General features: G+C 29.5%; 1 protein-coding gene across 4 annotated transcripts; it reads left to right on the top strand.

Moving 5' to 3' along the window:
- The first annotated feature begins 859 nt into the window (after positions 1–859).
- Positions 860–2,275, top strand: LOC120076991 (transcription factor bHLH147-like). Of its 4 annotated transcripts, none has more exons than XM_090316979.1 (3): positions 863–1,078; positions 1,325–1,457; positions 1,547–2,275. In XM_090316979.1, exon 3 carries the CDS (start codon positions 1,704–1,706, stop codon positions 2,109–2,111), a length of 408 nt encoding a protein of 135 aa, XP_090173105.1. In that variant the 5' UTR covers positions 863–1,078; positions 1,325–1,457; positions 1,547–1,703; the 3' UTR covers positions 2,112–2,275. The 4 variants fall into 4 exon arrangements, with proteins under 4 accessions (XP_038886807.1, XP_090173105.1, XP_038886886.1 ...); XM_090316981.1 differs by having other exon boundaries at positions 939–1,078; positions 1,349–1,457; XM_039030879.2 differs by having other exon boundaries at positions 860–1,078; positions 1,325–2,275.
- Positions 2,276–15,654: the final 13,379 nt, after the last annotated feature.

Consider the following 15,654-nt stretch of genomic DNA (forward strand, 5'->3'; position numbering starts at 1 on the left):
ATAAGATGGAGATTAATTAGAGTCTATCCTCTAATCTTTATATCAAGTTACGTTGTACTTGAGTTGTTCAATCATTATAAACTCTATTTAAAAAAACTATTTTCTAGTTATTAGTAAGTAATTTATTTTGGTATTTTTTTACTTAATTCTATCAAAAATCTCAGGTTAAAGTTAAGTTTAATTTCTAGTTTGTATCTAGTTGATCATTTAAACTTTAAAAAATATTTAATAATTTATGAGGTTTCAAATGAACTTAACTCAGCGATAATTGACATGATTCATCATCTTAGAGGTGGGAGGTTCGAATCCCCATATAACAAGAGGTGATTATTATAGTCTATAATTCGTTTAAATTTTTACCTATGAACTATTTATATATATATTAAGTTTAAAAATTAAGTCATTTTAAAAAGATATAGGAATGAAGCAGAAAATATATATATATATATTATTTGGAAAGGATGCAAAAACAAAATTTAAAGATTAAAGATGTATTAGATTGTATTGAAAGTTTTAGTAAGCTAATTATTTGGAATTAAAATTTGTAATTTAAAAGAAAAGTAATTTGTTGTAAAAAAGAAAATGAATAAAATAAAAGAGACTTATAATTTTATATAAAGTGGAAGTTTGATGGGTGGGGGATGTGGCAGCGGTGTCTTAAGAGTTTTTCACCGGAACTAAGTGTCCGGTCAGCTCGGGCAGCTTGGGCAGCTTGGGCAGCTTCGGCAGCCACAATGAGCCAAACCGTAAAAGTCAAAGTCAAAGTTGTGGGAGTGTAAGAAACATATAAAAGCGATTAAAAACAGTTAAATAAAATAAAATTTTAAAAAGTTAATGCAACTGTGACTGTGATTTTAGTTTTGGTTTAAAATTATTATTATTATTGGAAGGAAAATCAAAACTGTGCTCTTATCTTTTTAATTCCCTTTATAACATCTCTTCTCACCGTTCCCGCTTTCTCTCCCCACTTCACAGTCGGCTCCTCTCAACAAACTCCGTTCCGTTTTCTCTCTTTCTCTCTCCGCCACCGTTTTTCCCTAAAATTCCGTTTCATTTCTCTCTTGTCTCGCCGTGAAAGGTATCTTTCTTATCGGATTTTCGCCTTTTCCATCACGGTTCTGTTCCTTTTGCGCTGATGATGTTGATTTGATTGATTGTTCTGTCTCTTTTGAATTTGCTCTGCTTGTTTATTCTTGTTTCCGTTGATTGCTTGTGTGGAGTTTGTTTTTTGATCAATTGATGTTTTCAATGAAGCGGAATGGAACCTTTCTTCTTTTGTTTTGTTGAATCGATGAATTTACGTCTGTGCCTTTTTTTTCCTAAGGAGGATTTGATTTGATTTGTGAAGTGAAGAAGGCAGTCCGTACGTGATTCGGAGAGGAAAAATTCGTTGTGGAATCATTTTGGAAAAAAGGTTTTGGTGGTTACGGCAGTGAGAATATCTTGAATTTGGATCGGTGTGTGGTTTTTTTTTTTTTTTTTTAATGGCGTCGTCTCTGATTCTGAATCCTGTGGCGAGTTCTGAGCGATCGCGTGATTCATCCAGAAAGAAGAAGAAGAAGAAAGCAGCAAGGGAAGATGATCGTCAAGATCAGGATCAAATCAAATGGAAATCGCAAGCTCAGCATCAAGTTTACTCTTCGAAGCTGTTGCGCGCCTTGAGTCAGGTCAGGATCAGTTCTCCTGAGTCGACACCAAACGAAATGCCGCGCCGTGGCCGGGCGGTGCGGGAGGCTTCCGATACGGTTCTAGCCATGACGGCGAAAGGAAGAAGTAGGTGGAGCAGAGCAATCTTAACGAACCGTCTCAAGCTGAAGTTTCGTAATAAGCACAATAGGCAGAAGGCGCGTGTGGCCGGAAACAGCCGTACGAAGAAGCCGAGTGTTAGCGTTTTGCGGTTGAGAGGGAAAGGATTACCAACTGTACAGAGAAAAGTCCGGCTTCTAGGCCGGCTAGTTCCCGGCTGCCGGAAACAACCGCTGCCGGTGATTCTGGATGAAGTAACTGATTACATTCCAGCACTAGAGATGCAGATCCGAGTCCTGAGCGCCATAGTCAACTTGGTTTCAAGCTCTTCTTCATCTTCTTCTGGTATCGATTCTTCTACCTGATAACTCGTGCACTTTCTCTGATCAATTCTCTTCCCAGAACAAAAAAAAAAAAAAAAAAAAAGAAGAAAAAGAAAAAGAAAAAGAAGAAATCCATTTTCTCCCCTACTACTTCTCTTCCGCAAGTAATTTCTTGTCAAATATATATAATATATCGATTTCTTGTATTTGGTGCATGAAATTCTTACTATATTTTTACAATTTTAGTACGGGAATTTGGATAAAAGTAAATTCAGATCATGTTCAAGAAAGGGGGACGTCTCCTGTGAAATTGAACTGTGTTTATGTTTAGATTATTCCTTACTCATGAAGAAAGTTTTCTATTGATCAAATTATATGGGTTTATTCTCATAACATCTTTTTCCTTTGCAAAAGTAAGACTCCTTTTCTTCTTCCTCCCTTTACGTTAACCCTCCCTTTACATTAACCTTCTAAAGTATGGGGGAAGCGTGATGGACCGAATAATTGAGTCAATCGAATCGAAGTTGGTCGGAGAAGAAGAGAGGCATGGTTAAAAAAAATTGAAGAACTAAATTGACCATAGTCAGTTCCATGGTGGTTAAAAAGTTAAAAGAATTAAATTTACCCTAGTTAGTTCGACGGTGGTTTGGTCCAAAGATCGATTCTGACCGACTACAGTATACCCCTAACGAATAACGAAAAGTATAATATTATTTTGTTCTTTTACATTATATGATTCAACTCGTGGCAATTTCTTTAAAATTTTATTTTTTACTACCTTAAAAAAAGAGCATTGGATTAAGCAACATTTCTATTTTTTTAAAATACCTTGGTGTATGTATTAAAAATTTTGATTCAAATGGATCTTATTAGGTTTAGGTTTGAAGATATTATTTTTCCTCAATGGGAGATGAGAGGTAACACTTAATTCTGATATACAGTGCAATTGAAAACTTCTACTAGTTTTTAAGTGAAATCTAATATCATTTTAGTTTTTGAAAAGTATATAGTTTGTTGGTAGGATACATTTCTATTTACTCCTGTCTAAGGGTACAGATTTGCCTATTAAATCTATATATTTTAATGTTAGATCATTCTTAAATTAATAAATAAATTCAGAAGTAAATAAATTTGGACTCGTAGTTTAGATTCTCTTTAATAATCAATGGGTCATGTTTAGTAATTATTTGATTTTTTATTTTTAGTTTTTAAAATTAAAGTTTATAAGCACTCGGTTCCGTTTCTAAATTTCTTGTTTTGTTATCTACCTTCTACCAAAACCAAACCAATTTTCATAAACTTAAAATATATATTTTTTTTTTCAAATATGATTTTAAAATTCAAAAAAAAGAAAAATAGAAAACACAATTATATAGCAAACATACTTGTTTTTTAAATACTAAAATTTAAAAGTCAATTGATTATCAAATGGCTCCATAGTTCTTAAAAACATGTTTTTGTTTTTTGAATTTAGTTAAAGAGTTCAACTTTTTTATTTGAGGAAGATCAAAATCATAATAAAAAATTGAGATGGAGAGAAAATATGCTTAATAAAAAAAAAAATAGGATTTGGTTTTTAGTTTTAAGATTTTGGAAATTGGGCTTATAAATACTCATTTTACCATTGATTTCTTTGTTTTATTATTTATTTTTTTCAGAGTGTTTTAAAATATTAAATTAAAATTTTTAAAATAAGAAAAATAGATCTGATTAGATTGTCATTTGGTTTTTTATTTTTAAAATAAACTTAAAAACAAAGTATTACCAAACAAGATTTTAGATTTAAGAATTAGTTTTTGTTTTTAAATTTTGGTTAAGAATTTAGATGTTAGTTGAGAACATAAAAATTATATTAAAGAAATTTTAAGACTACAAACAATAAAGAACCAAATAGTTATTGAAAATAACTTTAATTAAGTTATATTTTCTTTTACTCAATTTGAGCGTAGTTCAATAGGATATCAATATAAATTTGAATCTCTTACTCTATAATTATTTTTTAAAAATAATTTTAGATATTTTCTTTATTCAATCTAAACTATCAAAATATCCAGACTTATTTCTCTCCTTTGAATAGAAGATATAGCAATTTCTCTGGGATTTATCAGTCTAAGCAGTAACCTTTGGTTGGGTATTGGAGCAACATTATCAATTAATAAATCCCTAACTCTAGGTCTTTTTTAAATTAATTCAATTGTGAAATAAATAAAATATCACGACATGTGATTCCTTTCTAGGCGGGGAGTGGTGACCCCCGATAAAACCTAGGATAAGGATAAGCACGCTATACTGATGGCAGTGGCTCCATACCTTGAACATCAACTTCCATGCAATAAGGGGATACCTTTGTTACAAGGATCTTAACAATGGAAAGAGACTTTTGACAAGGTTTCTTCCATACAGGAGAGGTGAACCAGAGGAAGGCAGCTTCGTTATTGAGGTGTTTGCTTTTATTCAATACATAATGACAGAAGCTAACTTTGGTTGGTTAATCCGACCAGTTCATAGATGGTCGGTAAGTATAATGGTCTTAATTATGATATTGCACGTATTTTGCGTGTATCTTACTGGTGGATTTAAAAAACCTCGTGGATTGACTTGGGTTACAGGTGTGGTTCTAGTTGTATTGACCGCATCCTTTGGTGTAACTAGTTATTCCTTACCTCGGAACCAAATTGCAGTGTTCAAGATAAAATGAAATTTATAATGCTCAAACAACAATTAAACCTAACATGTAGTTATAGAGGAAGTAAGAGGTCGATCCGCAAGGAACCTCTATTAATTGGCAAGATTTGACCTTTTGAATTCCAAAATGTAACAAGTGGGGGGTTTGTTTGTTTTAAAGAAACTATGTAAAAGTAAAACAAGATTTGAGAAAATTTTAGTAGTGAGAGAAATGAGAGTGATTATGTAATAAAATTCAATGGAAAAAGAATCTTGGGGATTTTATGTAGATTAAGCCAATTCTATCATAAACTTAATAAATTCATACAATTAAATTGTTTCATAGTTCATTAAGGATTACCCTTAATGCCCTAATTAGCCAATTAAACAATTAGCCATGATTTAGTTCTTATTGCTTCCTAAAGACATTCCACAATTAATTCCTAAATTGCATTAATCTTTTGGGTTTTCTTAACTATGACATTCTTGAAACTCAAAAGACTGATTATATGAATGATATCAAGCATGATTATATGAATGTTCTAAATTAGTGGATTCTTTCAAGAAAATAGGAAAAGAAATCAAGATCACTAATTGTTGCAACCTAATTACAATTTTGTTATAGAGTCATGTAATTTTGCATACTAAAATCAATTAAATTTGAGTCGTCAATTCATTTTTAACTGATTTTATTAAAATTCATAGCAAGTACATTTAAGAATAACAAATTACAAGAAAGAATTTATAGAAACGTCTCATGAATATGTTAATCTACAAAATCCCTAAGAAAAGAAATTACCTACTCATGGAGAAGGAAATTCTTCAAGCGATTGAGTCTTGCATAATTGGTACAAAGAATGAACAAAATTTGACATAATCTCTCTAGAAATTACAAAGAAAAGCTCTCAAGTTCATAAAAAATGGTCTCTCCTCTGAAAAATGAAGTTTTCCCCCTTTAAAAATCCGGAATACTAGTTTTTATTAGTTAAGGGTCGCAGTGTTGCAATCCTACGATTGTGCAGGTTTGACGCTCGTTTTCGCATAGGTGCGTGGGCATTCTATTTTTTCGTCAATCTCCGGAGTGTTGCAACGCTGCCCTGTTTTGCAGCATTTTGGTGCTTTCTATTTTACAGTGTTGAGCTAGCGTTAGAGTATGCTCTGGAGAGAGTGTTGCAAGGTAATGAAGCATGTTGAATTGGTTCATTTGAGGGGTAGAATGGTAATTTGTATTTTTTTTTCTTCTAAGTTGATTCTTTTGTTCAATTTGACTCCATTTAGCTCCATATTTGTTGTAATAACTCCATAGGTGTTGGGATTGGATTTTTCCTACAAAATAGACATTTTAAGCAAATAGGTATACTGGAAGTTATACCAGTAATAGGCTCGCCTTTGGTAGAGTTATTACGCAGAAGTGCTAGTGTGGGACAATCTACCTTGACTCGTTTTTATAGTTTACACACTTTTGTATTACCTCTTCTTACTGTTGTATTTATGTTAATGCACTTCCCAATAATTCGAGAGATAACTCAGAACCGACTTAAACTACATTCATAGCATTCGATTCGACGATATTTAATTGAACAGAGAAATCTTACATGCTAACAAAGAATCGACAAAGTTTCAAGTGATAATATTTATGGGATTCCCAAAGTTACTAATAGAAGGTGGATCTCGAAAAAACGAAGAATTATATATGAATGTACCTTTGTTACAAGGATCTTGACAATGGAAGAGACAAAATGACGTTTTGTTCGCTCCAATTCTGAAAAAACTCAGCCACCTAATTAAATATTAATATATTAGATATATTCTATTGTTTTTTCATTTTTACAATTTACAAATTTGCATGGGTCATTGTTGTGGAGAATGATGCAAGTCTCTTTCTTTATCACTGTGTGTTAGTAGGTGCTGTTAAATCCATGGATTCTCTAATTTTTCAAACCGATCACATGGTTAAAGAAATTAAAGTGATGGATAATGAAATACTTATCCTCAAATTCAAAATTTAGAAAATATGGAGCATTTCAAAAGTAAAACAAATTGAAGGATTAAAGGTTGATTTTTCTCCTTTTCTTTCTTGATCTGTAATGATTTTTAGTTTCCAAACAATATTTTGGGATCAATAAAGTTCATTGACATCGACCAATGTTACCCCCTTTGATTGCCTTATGAATAAGAAAAGCTATTGAATCATTATTTATTCATTTATTTGGGCAATATGTTGATTTATTTATTTATTTTTAGAAAAAAATCCATTCTTAAATCTTGAAAAAATAACAATGGAAAAAGGCAATAATTTCATATTTTATAGAGTAGTAAAAGATATCACGCTGAAATGACCTAAAAATTTAAATTAAAACCAATTTCTAAGACTCCATATATAAATTTATTGTAAAGATTTATAAATCAAAAGATATAAAGCTACCTACATTACTTTTTAATGTTTCTCAACTCAATTGGTTACGGTTTTTTTGTATGCAATTTGAATTTTGTTTTATGTTTTTGGATTTACTAAATTCACTTGTGTTTGAAAGAACTTCTTTTGAAATTAAAACTTATTTTAAATTATGTGATTGTATTAAAAGCAATATTTTTATATTTTTATTATATCCAAATTTGAACTTTCAAATTTTAAAATGCATAAATGTAAAAAAGATAAAAGTTATAATTAATATAGTATTTCATATTATAAACTCTACCCATTTTTATTAAACTAAAATTTATATATTATAAATTATATGGTATTGAAAAATAAAAATTTTACAAATTATTTCAACATATTATACATAAAATAACAATAGTTTATCTTTAACTTAATGATTAGTGGATATCTAGCGTCTACAATTTATTTTATGATCTATACATTGGTTTAAATTATGATCAATTTTTTTAATCTTCTACCAAATACATATCTAACCACTACATTGTTTTCATTAAATTTCTCGTTTTTAAATGTCTGTTTTCAAATTGCATTATTAAACAAACTTTTAATTACTTTTGAAGCTTTGTTCATGGACGAATATAACAGTATACCAAAGACTTTAGACTTTATTTGTACAATATGTATATCTATCTAGGTTTGAATCAAATTCATAGCCAAAAATATCAAATCATAATGGTAGGATTCTCATTCGTACCCATCATTTTTTTGTATCAACCTTAGAAAGTGACAAGTTAAGTTAAGATCATAAAGAAGAGTAAACTAAAGGAAATCATGCCTAGATGGCACATGGAGCCAAAGTAAAAAATCAATTTCCTCTAAATCAGCATGGCAAGGAGTACATATAGATAAAGATATGTCAATGTACCATGTGATAGTCACATGATTTTTTTAAAAGAGGTCGCTTGATAGTGAACGATCATGCCGATATCAAATATATAAAATTTTGAAAATTAAATTTTTACCTTAGGGTCTAAAGATAGCAAAGTCGAGAAAAGTAGCGGTCCATGATTTCGCAATCGTAACGGTCGGTAGGGGCAGCAAAGCAAAAATAGAGAGCACACGGACGGTTGCCCATTGTGGTCACTCTCAATTTCTTTGTTTGGATTGGAAGCTTTATATAAATACATTAAAATGGTGGGCTTTTGTACAAATATACTTTTTTTCGATTTTTGCTATGTGTGAGGACGTTTTTCTTAGAATGGGGATTTTTTTTTTTAATTCATAATTTTTATATTATTTAGTGAATAAAATAGAATTTTTACTGGTAAATTGAAATTGAGTATACAACTTGATAAGGATTATAATCTGTTATCTTAAAATTTACATTTGATATATCATGTCAATTTAAAATAAAAAAATTAATTTTTTCTCTATGGATAATATGTTTTTTTTTTAATATTAAAAAAAAAGCTGAAAGTGTTTCGAGAAATATGGTAGCATTAGATGAGATGGGTATGTCAATTAGAAATTTGGTTGATTGTGTGGAGAAATCATGAAAAGATCCCAAACAATTAATTCACAATGAAATCATATGTTAGAAACATTTTTCTAATACACTTTATTTTAAAATGTAAAATTTTATAATTACTTTTAATAGTGACAAAAAATGGTAAAAATTAAATAATTCTTTCTTCTAATATTTTCTACAAAATTAATTTATAGATAAAGAATGAAAATAAGTATTAAATGAAGAATTAGGGTTAAAAAGTATAAATCTTAAAATAATTATATTAAAATTACAAAATTGGTCTTTATAGTTTCAATTCGATTTCAATCTATCAAATATAAGTGAATAAGGTACTGATTATTCTTCTGAAGATTAATATTCTTCTAAAATTAGCAATCCCTCATAGCCAAAGTCATGTAGAGTTGTGTGTGTGGATGAAACCTCAAATGTCAAACAAGTGTGTGATGCTACAAAGGAAGGGTCTTAGCACCATGTATTCTAAAATATGTAATTAGTAGAGTTATGTCCAACCATATTAAAGGCGATGTGTCCTGTTGAGTGTTTTGTAGATAAATATATGACCATTTGAAGGAGGTTCGATGATCCTTTGTTCAAGAGAACGATTGTTTGATCCTTTCATATTTAGTTAGAAAAGAGAAATTAGGTTGTGGATATACAAATGAAAGGAAAACATCAATTGTTGAAAAAACGAAAATAATATTGTATCATTTTGGAGATACTTGAAAATGTTGATGGTTTCTAACAAGTGATATTGTGAAGAAGTTGAAATTTTTTAACACCATTTAAGACACTTTGATGATCATTTGGGTCCCGTTTGGTAACCATTTGATTTTTTGTTTTTTTGAAAATTAAGCTTATATACACTACTTCCGCCTCCAAATTTCTTCTTTTGTTATCTACTTTTTACCAACTGTTTAAAAGATTAAGCCAAAATTTGAAAACTAAAAAAAAGTAGCTTTTAAAAATATATTATGTTTAGAATTTGACTAAGAATTCAACAATTATACTTAAGAAATATGCAAACTATTATAAGAAATGGAAAGGAAATAAGCTTAATTTTCAAAATCCAAAAACCAATTTTTGAATTTTGAAAATTAAGCTCATAAACACCATATTTACTCATGATTCTTGGTTTTGTTATCTACTTTTTATGACCGTTTTAAAAAATCAAGCCAATTTTATTTTTTTAAAACTAAAAAAATAGGTTTTGAAAACTTATTTTCGTTTTTTAATTTGGGCTACTCTTTTAGTGCCCCAGGCTTAGGATTCAGACCAGGATTCGACAACTAATGGCCCTGACATTCCTCTGTATCCCCTGCTACCTGGAAAGGTGACCCTTGCTTGTCATGATGCTTCTAAGAATGAAAATCATCCCTACAAACCAACATGGTTCTTTCAACATGTTTTGTCTTCACTCATATGCTTCCTAAGAAAATTCTCAGGTCACCCAACATAGGATTGCTCCAAGAGTTCCTATAATTGAGCCACCGAAAAAGAAGGTGCACATTGTTAGTATAAGTATAACTTTTAATTCTTTTAAGTCTTTCTTAACTATACATGTTCTCATGATCTCTCTCATTTGATATGATATCGGTTTATTCATGTCCTCCTAATCTCAGGACGCTACATGTCCACCCACCTGCTTTCGCTTGGTTCATCCCCGAATCACATGTTACTGGGAGAGTTATATTTAGTTAATTAGGAAAAGATGAAAATCACAATAAAAGAAATTGTAAAAAAAAAAAAACATAATTTAAAAAAATAAGGTTTTGTTTGATAACCATTTGATTTTTTGTTTTTAATTTTTGAAAATTAAGCCCATAAACAGTCATTTCATCTTTAAATTTCTTGTTTTGTTATCTACTTTCTACCAATGTCTTCAAAAACCAAATCAAAAATTGAAAACTAAAGAAAAATAGTTTTTAGAAATTTTATTTTAATTCTTGAATTTAACTAATAATTTAACTCTTATATCATAGAAAGATGAAAACCATGGTTAAAAAATTGAGAAGAAATAAACTTAACTTTCAAAAATAAAAAAACAAACTATTACCAAATCGAATCATCTTTCTCCTTTTAATATATATTTAAAAAAAGACTTTTAATGTAGGATTGTCTGTTTCGATATGTGCTGATTATTATACTTAAGCAAACGAGATTAAGGTAAAGCCAATTATTAATTTGTTGGATACAAAATTATAGAGCTACGTGTGGCGGCAAATGGTTTTGAGCCGAAAGAGTAATTGTAATCTTCCAATCTTAATTTAACCCTTTCTTTATAGGGAGAAAATTAGATTGGCTAAAGTTTTATGTGGAAAAATATATTTCATTTTAAATTTACAAATTTAAAAACTCTCTTTAATAATTTTTTTTTTTTTTTTTTTTTTTTTTTTTTTATGTTTAGTCGTAACTTCTTCCTTCACCCGCTTTCTTTTCACTAATATTTTTATCGTTCATCAATAATTGACATATTCTTTTAATATAAAAAATAGGAAAAGAGAGATTTGAGTATCCGATTTTAAAGGAGGTAATATATATCAATTACTGTTGAACTATATCCACTTTGACTTAAATTGATACTTTAAAGTCAAATATCTTAGGCTAAATTATGAAATATACGAAAATATCACTGTTCTTTGAAAAGTAATAATATTACTTTGATCTTTCATCAATATTTTAAAACTATAATTTGAATAGAAATCTTTACAATTTTAAATAGAAATTAGAACTAGATGTAACTTAAAACGAAGTGGTGATCTAAATTTTCATTTTAGGTCTCAATCGACGTAATTTTTATATGAAATTATAAAAATAAAAATTATATTCAATTGTAGTTTGAAGCATTTATTAAAAAAAGAAAAAAAAAAGATAAAAATAATACTGTGACTTTGGAAATAATATAAGTATTTAAAAAAAAAAAAAGACCAAATTTAGGGGTTTTTAAAATAAATTTAACCTAAACGTTACATATTTACTACTATTGTCTTTTTTACTTTTTTTTATTATTATTAAAATAATAATGTAATCAAAATAAGGTTTTCTTGATACACTAATTAGGGGGAAATGATGAAGGTGCATGTGACATGTCAAGGCAAAGGAAACATGTGGGACCCTTCTATCTCCAGCTTTTGCCACGTAAGCGCAAGACCCCCTCCCACTTTCTAATTTCTAAGATATATAATATATATTAAAAATAAAATTTCCGAATTCTAATTGTTTTGTTTTTTTATCCGTTCTTTTTCTCCATGTGAGCTGCCACCATGTGAGGCGAGTGAATCAGACCACCAATGAAGTCAAAAACCTCCACAAATCGACATCTTTTATATATAGATAGATAATGGCAGAACGAGAAATTTTGTATACGAACACTATATAATTAAAAAAACTATAAAGAAATATGAAAAAATATTCATAGCTCGATAGATTAATTAATTTAGTATAAATTATAATTATTCTTTACGAATTTTTTTGTATTGAAATCGATTCAAATTTTTTGAATGGAAAAATATGATTTTGAGGCTGATAAAAACTTTATTGTAAGTATGTTCTACGAATTTGATCTTAAATATTATCATTATATTTAGAAATTTTAGTTCTTAGACTAGGATCTGCAGCTAGTTCTCTTAAATTGATTTCTATATAAGATCTATCAAAATCATAGATGTGTTCTCTTCTTTAAGATGATGATTCTATGGTTTTTATTGTTATTTTTCTTTTAAAATATCTCTCCATATTAATAAAGGGTTAACTCTCCAAAAGCATTATCAATAAAAGTATTATGATTTATTACCTGGATTTAAAAGTAAGAAAATTAAAAAAATTGAGAAAATTTTGAAATTTACTTATGAATAGTATGATATGTCCTGACGAGGAAATGGAAAATTATCTTGTAACTTTAACTCTAAAATTAATTAAAATAAATATATACTAAGTAATACAAATTTGAAAATTAGATTAAAAAAAAAAGTTAACGATGTCTATTCGATAGGATGTTTTTTAGACTTGAGTGGAAAAATTTAAGTTGAAAAAATATCTATAAACAAAAGAAATTATTGTTGAATTTTTTTTTCTTTTCAATTTTTGTTAGGGTGACAGCTAGAAAATTTAAGTTAAGGGTTGTTATTTTTAAGAAAACCTAAAATTCTTTTTTACTATTATTTTATTTTTCTTTAGAAAATTTAATGTCTTTTTTTATTATTATCCTAAATGTCATTTTTAGGCGGACTACGACAATAAGTAACAGTCCTATCAGATTTCGACGTGCAGCATCAATGTGGGTTTTTCTTACCGCTACACACCTTCGACTTTCAAGAATAAGTTGAGGGGACACGTGCCCCTTTTGACTCCTATGTCGCAATATATATATGTGTTAAATTATTATTTATTTACCTATTTAGAAAAAAATGTTGATTATCATTTTAATTTCAATATTTTGCGATTTCTTTTATATTAGCCTCCTACATTTTTAAATGTTCAATTTTAATTTTTATTGTTGATTTTATTTTTTTAATTATTTATTCACAAGTGAACTACAAATTTTATAAATATATTCACTTAACATAATTTCTTGCCTGCAATCAAAAAAAAAAAAAAGATTTGGAAGGATACACAATAAAGGCCACGTGGAGGGGTCAAATGGTTTCTCCCACTAAAAATCCTAACAAAAAAGGAATTGTCACTGTTGAGTATAACGAGTCCAAAACCACACTTCAAATCAAGGCATTAAATATCCATACATATTTTACACATATCTTAACGTATTTTTACGTTTTGGAAAATTAAGTTCATAAATATTATATTTATTTATAAAAAAAATTATATATTTATTTTAGAAAAGTTAGTGATACAAATATTCTTCTTCATTTTTGAATTAAAGAAGTAAAAGGAGTTTAACAATGAGTTGATAATTTCATTATAAAATTGGTTTTTAATAGTGGTAAAAAGTATAAAAATATTTAATAGAAATTCAAGAAGTTCAAGATACACATCTCTGATTATAAAAAGGCACTACTAGGATGCATATCAATGTTTTCCTAATGTTGACTTTGATAAGATCCAAGAAATCGAACTTGAATTGGATTTTCTCTTAAAAGAGGAGGAGATGTATTGGAAACAAAGATCAAGAGAAGAATGGTTAAAATGGGGTGACAAAAACACAAGGTGGTTCCACAAAAAAGCTTCAATTCGAAGGAAACAAAATGAGATCAAATGGATTCTAAATGAAAATAATGTCTGGAATGAAGATCCTGTAGAAACTAAGCACTGTTTTACATCTTATTTTCAGCAGCTTTTTTGTACCAACCGTCCAACAGAAGATATAATTTCAAAGGCAATCGATCCTATCAATTCTAGAGTTACACCTCAAATGAATGAAAAACCATTGAAGCCTGCCTCTGTTCTATACTAAAATACTACTTCGGATGAATGGGGTCTTTGCTCTGCTCCGCCTCTTCGCTTAACTCTCGGACTATTCGCCCTATTTTGTGTCGCTCTTCTTTTTTGGGGGATGAGTGCCATAACCTATTTAGTTTACACCTACAAGAGCTTCGCGGTCGGGTGAAACACATAATGCATATACGGAAATATGTGTAAATTCTCATTGGATCTCGGTTGTTCTTAACAGCGATGACCTTTTAATGAGGATAGGATTAAGAGAGCCATAATTGAAATGAGTCCGACTAAAGCCCCAGGCTCTAACGAATTTCTAATTATGTTCTATCAACATTACTAGGAAACAATAGGTAAAAACACAATTCAAAACTGTTTAGATATTCTCAATGGTTCCTCGGATATTAGTGCATGGAATAAAACTAATATTGTTTTAATTTCTAAAACTAATAATCCCACTTCAGTTCATGATTTTCTCCTATTAGTTTATGTAATGTATGCTATAAAATCATTTCTAAGAACTATTTCTAACCGTTTGAAGTGGTTTTTTGATAATATCATTTCTCCTTGTCAAGCTACTTTTATTCCAGGTTGCGCCATCACAGACAACATTACTATTGGCCACGAGGGTCTTAACCATTTAAATAATAAAAAAAGGGAGGAAAAATGGTGCTGCTACGATTAAACTTGATTTAACTAAAGCTTATGACAGGGTCGAATGATATTTTCTAAAATCAATTATGCATAAGCTTGGTTTTGACCTTAAATGGGATTCTTTTATTATTAGATGTATTTCCACTGCTTCTTTTTCTATTATTATAAAGGGTATCTCTACTAACTCTACACATTCTAGCAGAGGTTTGAGATAGGAGGATCCATTCTCTCCTTACCTCTTCCTTTTGGTAGCAGAAGGTCTATTATCATATACAAGAGGCCAATACTGAGGGTAACATCATAAGTTTATCTTTTTCTAATTCATGTCCAATAATATCTCGTCTTTTGTTTGCAGATGATAGTTTGATTTTCTGCAAAGCTGATGAATGTAATTGCATGAATTTGAAGAAAATCTTGTTACTTTATGAAAAAGCATCAGGAGAGTGTATCAACTATTCTAACTCAGCTATGATTTTTTCTCTAAATATAAATAAAGATAGAGGTACTTTTCTAAGTTGTATATTGGGAATCAACCGAATAGACCACTTGGGTCATTATTTGGGAGTTCCCTTTGCTTTTTTTAGAAATAAATTCAGAGACTTCAATTATGTGTTAGACAAAGTGTGGAGGGCAGTCCAAGGATGGAAAAGTCTTTTTTTTTCCACGACAAGAAAAGAAGTTCACATAAAAAGTACTGGACAAGCTATCCCAACCTTTGTCATGGGTGTTTTTTTTATATGGACATAGAATTCCAAAACTACTTGATAGAACATGAAATTCAATCTCAACTCACAGCCTTTGGACATCTCAACGGAACAGTATGGCAGAAAGAAGAAACAAAACTTTGTTGGACATGGTTCATTCCATGATGAGTTACGTTCAGTTACCAAATTCTTTTTGGGGACACATAGTTGGGACTGCGGTGTATATTTTGAACATAGTTCCCTCGAAAAGTGTTTCTGAAACAC

This window comes from Benincasa hispida, chromosome 1 (genome assembly GCF_027475165.1).
Source record: "Benincasa hispida cultivar pf3 chromosome 1, pf3_genome.v1.1, whole genome shotgun sequence".
Classification (NCBI taxonomy): Eukaryota; Viridiplantae; Streptophyta; class Magnoliopsida; order Cucurbitales; family Cucurbitaceae; genus Benincasa; species Benincasa hispida.

Excerpts from the sequence above, each read along its gene's own strand:
- LOC120076991 (XM_039030879.2), top strand. The coding sequence starts at position 1,485 with ATGGCGTCGTCTCTGATTCTGAATCCTGTGGCGAGTTCTGAGCGATCG.